The following is a 6,019-nucleotide window of genomic DNA, read 5'->3' on the forward strand; positions in this document are numbered from 1 at the left end:
TATATATATATATATATCGCCCTTAGATGTGATAACTGCAACAGTTTTCCTTTTTCAGGCTTACAACATTTACAGCAAGTACAGAAATTTACTTGTTGATCCTGATAGAAATCCAGAGTACGTGTAAATTCCTGTGTGCTGAATTGAAATCTCAAACAATGTTGTCAGCTCTCACCAGTTCTTTTCTGCAAGCTACAGCACCTGCCTCCAATCTTATACAAATAAAGAGGGGGAGGTGCTTGTAGTGAAAATCAGGAGAGCAGCTCCGAATAACAACTCTGCTACTCCACAGATACATTACAGTAAATGGGCATTATCACTCTAGGACAGGAAGTATGTTACTGGCAGACAAATAAATGAAAAATAGCCTGAAAATGAAAACGAATGCAGCCACTACATTTAAGAACTGGTATGCTACGATATATCAAATTTTCTGTTCTTGGGTTTAAAAACATATTAAAAACACCAAACTGTTTTACCTGACCTTTGCTGTAAGCCTTCATCATCACCCCCAAGCTACAGTATGTCCCAGTGTCTGAAGCATGCTAGGATGAGAGCACTGTGCAATGCACAGGAGGGTGATAGGCTCATCATTCCACCACCTCATTCTTGGGCTGATTTCTGGTTTTCTGGGGGGTAATCTAGCACTGTTTAAATTGGACCTAAACTCAAAAAGTGAAGATTAGGTGAAAGTTATACTGTGAACACACCTGAAACAGTCTAATGAGGGGACCTGTCAGTTGAGAGCATAATCCATTAAAGCAACATTTATTACTGCAAGGTCAAACTGCCAACAAAGCTGTGACCTCAAAATGGGTGGGAGGGCAGGCAACTTCTTCCAAAGGTTACTTCTTCAATTGCAGTTACATGCCTCAGCATAGCCTGCAACAGGATTCTTATTTTACTCTATCACCTGATAGAGTAGCTGATCACAACTGAGCCACTTCAACTTTCTTATGCTAGGTTAATGCCTGCTTAGTCAAGCTCCCCTCAGCCAAGCCTCCCATTCACTTAGGACTTAGGGGCCTTCATTGTTGCCTTTGACTGCCAGTCTTAGGGTATTTGGAGTTAGATTTAGTGATTTCTCTACTCTGCTGCTCATTGTTTTCTTGACTTTGCTAAATAGAGGACCTTCAGGGATCTCCATGTTTCTGCTTCATTCATTCTGTGGATCTTTGCTTCCTGTACTTCTACTAGTGTTTCTTGTATATTCCCCAAGCAGTTATCAGATATCAAGTCGCGGGGTGTGAATAAATGCACCATTAGACTTTTTTTCATATTCAACAGTTAAATGACTTCTTTAAGTAATGTAGCTATCTATTATAGCACAACAGCTGCAAAATGAGCTTGTAGAAAGATTTTAGCCAAACAGATTGGATTCTGCATAAGAAGCTAGGAAATAATCATACTTGACACAAACCACACACTATGGAAATGCTGCATATGTGTTAGTTAAATCAGGCCTTTAACCTACACTTATGTTTTGGATTGTGGTAGAATACTGGAACACTCATAGGAAATTAGTGCTAGACACAGGGAGAACATGCAAACTCCATACATGTACTATTTCTGATGGTAATTAAATACACATCTCCAGTGCTGTGGTGGGTAGTTACCTACTTGCTTTTATAAATAAATGTATTAGTGCGATTTTCCCAAATTCTCAAACTCCTGGCTTTGTTCCTGCCTAGCCTGAGATATTCTCATTCCCCTTAAGCATTGTTCTCAATACCAAATAAATTAAAGATCCAATTAGAAGCGTGAATCAGAAAATACTCTTTAAACTTAAAACGGTTTCCAATCAATTGTGAATGGTACATTCTTACAGCTTTACCAATTGACCAATTGACAATTGAGTTTACCTGACACATTTTGATATGTTTATTATTGCCCACATGCTTGGGAGAAGGTGTAACTTTATTACTGCACAGTAATAACTGGGAAAGATAAAATACATTTCATATAATTTGAATGTTTTTCAGAATGAGCAAGTAACAGTTCAAATGATGACTATGACAAACTACTTCAAATCAAAATACATAGAGAACCCTGGCTTAAAAATTGTGGAACTTCCATATGGAACAAAAGAAGATTTTAGCATGGTGATAATGATTCCAGATAATAACGTCATTTTTGATAAGGTAAGTCCCTCGTCACATAAAGTCTTGGTGCTGTATAATTTAAATGGAACCTGTCATGATGGCTGGTGTATGTCACAACTAAGCCTTACATCTAGCCCCGATGCTGAGTACTCCTGTGCAATGTTACAGAGTGCCTGCCCTAGGACATCTTCCAGGAGTTGGGCAATGGAAGCCTGCAGCTCTGTAAGATAGCTTCAACTGAGCTAGTTAATGACTGTGAAAAGTTCTCTTTGTGGAAACACCAGCTTAAAGGTTCTGTAAATAACCAGCTTTTTTTTCAAGAAAGGAGGAAAGCAGACAGAGTAAAACATGTGAAAATGAGCCAAGAGCTTCATCTGCTGGCTGGGTAGAAAACTACATAACTTCATAGGAAATATTCCATATTTATTTGACTAAAATTATAACAAAATCGTCTGCAATCACTGTTTGTCTGAGAATTTCAGACCAGCTGCCTTGACAAAAGGCAATTGAAAAAGCAACTATTGGCAAATAGAGGGCTGCACATTGGTTGCATTTTGACCGGTGTATGGCCAGCTTTATTTGCTCTAATGGCAAGTCTATGAAATATATTTCTTTCCATAACAAAAACATGAAAGAGCAAGCTTGCAGATATGCAAAAGTCCATTTAAAATTAAGGTAAACACTAATAAACACAATAATAACCTAAACAAAGTTTAGCAAACTAAGAATACATTATGACTTCCCTTTAGTGAGGCCAATTACTCATTTATTTGCCTTGGTGTACAAAATTTAAAGAGGCAGCATGCTGCCCCATTCTTTCACTATTGGATAGCATTTCTTTTTTTCTGCAAGCTAAACTCCACTTTATGTGGACCAAATGCCTTCACAAATGCAGATATTAGATTGTAAAATTTGTGGTGACATCATCACTGCGCAGTACATAGCCTATGCAGAGAGCAGAGCTGTGGAAGGGAACCCAAAAGGTCCCACCCACTACAGACTGCCTGCAGGAAACTACAGGAAGGGGCAGAACCAGCCTACACAAGGAGAGAGGGCAGCAGTGACTGGTCTGGTCTGTTCCATTGCAACAGAATTTCAACCATTGAAATACAAATGTTTTTAACAAGAAAAACTCTGTTTTAATATTGCAAAATGTAAGCATTGAAGTTACAATTAGGCTCTAGGAATAGCTGCATGGCATTTCACAGGACGGGTTTGCTGATTGTGACAGCAGTTTAGCATACAGGCGCAATGTGTCTTTAAACAGCCTCTTGTGGGCTCCATGAGAAGCTCGAGTCACAGGATAACAATGCAAGAGCACAGGAGATAGAGTCATGCCTGCCCAAAGGCCTTCCTGGCAGGATCATTATGCGTTTAATTAAATTTGTATCTTTATGCTTCATTTTCAAGACCGTTAGGGCCTCGCTCTGCAAAGAATTAGCATAAAGCTGCGGCAGAGGAGCTCCATGCTGCCAGACAGATGAGTGGCCCTGGGTACAAACTGTCTGTGTGCAGGGCCCCTCATCTGTCCCTAGCTGCATGTAACTGGTTGGCATACGGTTACATGTAAACAGCCATTGCTCCTGTCAGCCTGTTAATAAGATTTGCTGCACCTTGCTGCAACTTACACTGATTCTTTGCGAAGTAAGGCCCCTAATTGGCCATGTGAATGAGGGCTTAATCATATGGAAAATGACCTTAGAAATTACAATAACATATTAATCCTTATATGAGATTTTAGTGAATGGGTTTACATATACTTTAACAGGGATTTACAAAAGTACTTTAAGGCACCACAAGGTGCCTATGGTGCAGTACTGGACTCTTTTTAGACCAGTGTAGGTTCATTTCATATGAGCTTTTAAATCTTAAAAATACATTAATGTACCTTAACTATTAACAAAAATGTATCTTATTTGTGTATCACTCAGCTGTAGATCTTCAAATCATCTCTGAATTCATGTTGACACTGTCCTTCCTTCTGGAGGGGGGCTACGTTTGTTTCCCATGGTTCCTGTGCGTGTTGTAAAGTAGCCACTGCACCTAATTCGCTCCTGTGATAGACTATAACTTTAATATGTGAGATTGTAGTCCATCAGGGAGTGAGCTTGGAGCGGTGACTACTTTACAACACACACATGGACCATGAGGAACAAAAGTAGCCACCCTCCAGAAGGAAGGACAGCATGAATTCAGAGATGATTTGAGGATCTACAGCTGAGTGATACACAAATATACATTTTGTTAATAGTTAAGGTACTTGAATGTATTTTTAAGATTTAACTTCTAAGCTTAGTATCACTTTAAATTTAGCGTTGATGGTGACGTATGTAATAAAATTAAGGTTCAAACCAGCTTAATGTGCATTAATTCTTCATCTGCTATCATTTTTTAATACAGGTAAATAAGATGATTTCATATGAAAATCTGAATGCTTGGATCAGTTCAACAGATATGAAGATGGCTAATATAGCATTACAATTGCCAAGATTGAAAGTGGAAAAGAAAATCTCACTAAAGGAAACACTTAAGTCAATGGGAATTATAGATGCATTCAACCAAGTCAACGCAAATTTTTCTGGAATGACAAACCAGCACAATATGTTCATGTCAGAAGTATATCACCAAACTTCCCTTGAGGTGAATGAACAAGGGACGGAAGCGTCTAGCTCTACTGGTGCTGTAATGTCATTTCGTAGTCTTCCAAATGATGAAATTAAGGCAAATCGCCCTTTTTACGTTGTCATCAGGCACAACCACTCAAACTGTATACTACTTTATGGAGTGGTAAACAAACCCTAACAAAATGTATATGAAGATTATCACTTCTAAAACTTTCTGAACTAACAATAACTTGCACTTATATAATTGATCAAAAAATCATTTATATTTTACTTTACTTAAAAATTACAATCTATGTTTGACATTGTACTGTTGTTACATTTTAGTATCTAAAATGGCAGTGAAGTCATATTTTAAATACACTAATGCCTGACCTTGTGGTTACCTTGTAAATAAACATTTTTTTTTTAAAGTTGGTCTTTTTATTTTTGAATGTGTTAACCTTTCAGTGATGACAGAAAAAAACTGAAGCCTAAATGGTTGGTATGTGTATCTGCACTTTGTACACCTTTATAGCTCTTAGCACAGTCTTATTATATAAAATATTTATTAAGCTATTCCTTAGAACCAGGGGTCTCAAACTTAATTCACCCGAGGGCCACTCAACAAATTTATTTCTCCCATGGGGGCCTATTGCCAAATTTCATACTTCAAAAGTTAACTATATACGGTATGGTAATACGGACACTAATATACACACAATAAGGCCCTATTCACACCAGTAAGTTTAGGTATAATTAGGGATTCCTGCATCAGGGACTTGCATTTTCCTGCAGCAGGAATCCCTAATCTGGCATTTACAAGCGGCAGGTGTCACCCATTCAAGTTAATGATCAGGTGACAGCAGCTCCATGTAAATGCCTGCACAACGCATGCAATAGTATGTGATATGATTACATGCGGTCAGAAAACCTACTCCCTGGATGCACAATCGATGCGTCCAGGGAGAGTGATTGATTCCTAACCAAATGTAATCATATCACATACCATTACATGCGGTGTGCAGGCGTTTACATGCATCAACTGTCACCTGATCATTAACTTGAATGGGTGACAGCTGCCGCTTGTAAATGTCAGATTAGGCATTCCTGCTGCAGGAAAACGCAAGTTCCTGACACAGGAATCCCAAATTGCACCTAAAGATACATATGTGAATAAGGCCTAATACACTCCTCCCCCCACCCTCTACACATAAAAAAATACTACCCCTGCACATATAAAATAATACACATAAAAAATACACCCCCCACACATAACATAATACACCCCCCCATACACATACAAAATACACCCCC

The 6,019-nt window shown here is 38.5% G+C and overlaps 1 protein-coding gene across 1 annotated transcript in view; it reads left to right on the top strand.

Moving 5' to 3' along the window:
* The window catches only part of LOC108793667 (serpin B8-like), an 18,669-nt gene extending 13,762 nt beyond the window's left edge, over positions 1 to 4,907 (top strand). The window contains exons 5-6 of the mRNA XM_018564674.1: positions 1,983 to 2,141; positions 4,503 to 4,907. Coding sequence (XP_018420176.1) covers positions 1,983 to 2,141; positions 4,503 to 4,904 — 561 coding nt within the window. The 3' untranslated portion in view covers positions 4,905 to 4,907. The remainder of the gene's footprint in view (positions 1 to 1,982; positions 2,142 to 4,502) is intronic.
* Positions 4,908 to 6,019: the final 1,112 nt, after the last annotated feature.

Source organism: Nanorana parkeri, unplaced genomic scaffold, assembly GCF_000935625.1.
Source record: "Nanorana parkeri isolate BGI_ZX_2015 unplaced genomic scaffold, ASM93562v1 scaffold771, whole genome shotgun sequence".
Lineage (NCBI taxonomy): Eukaryota > Metazoa > Chordata > Amphibia > Anura > Dicroglossidae > Nanorana > Nanorana parkeri.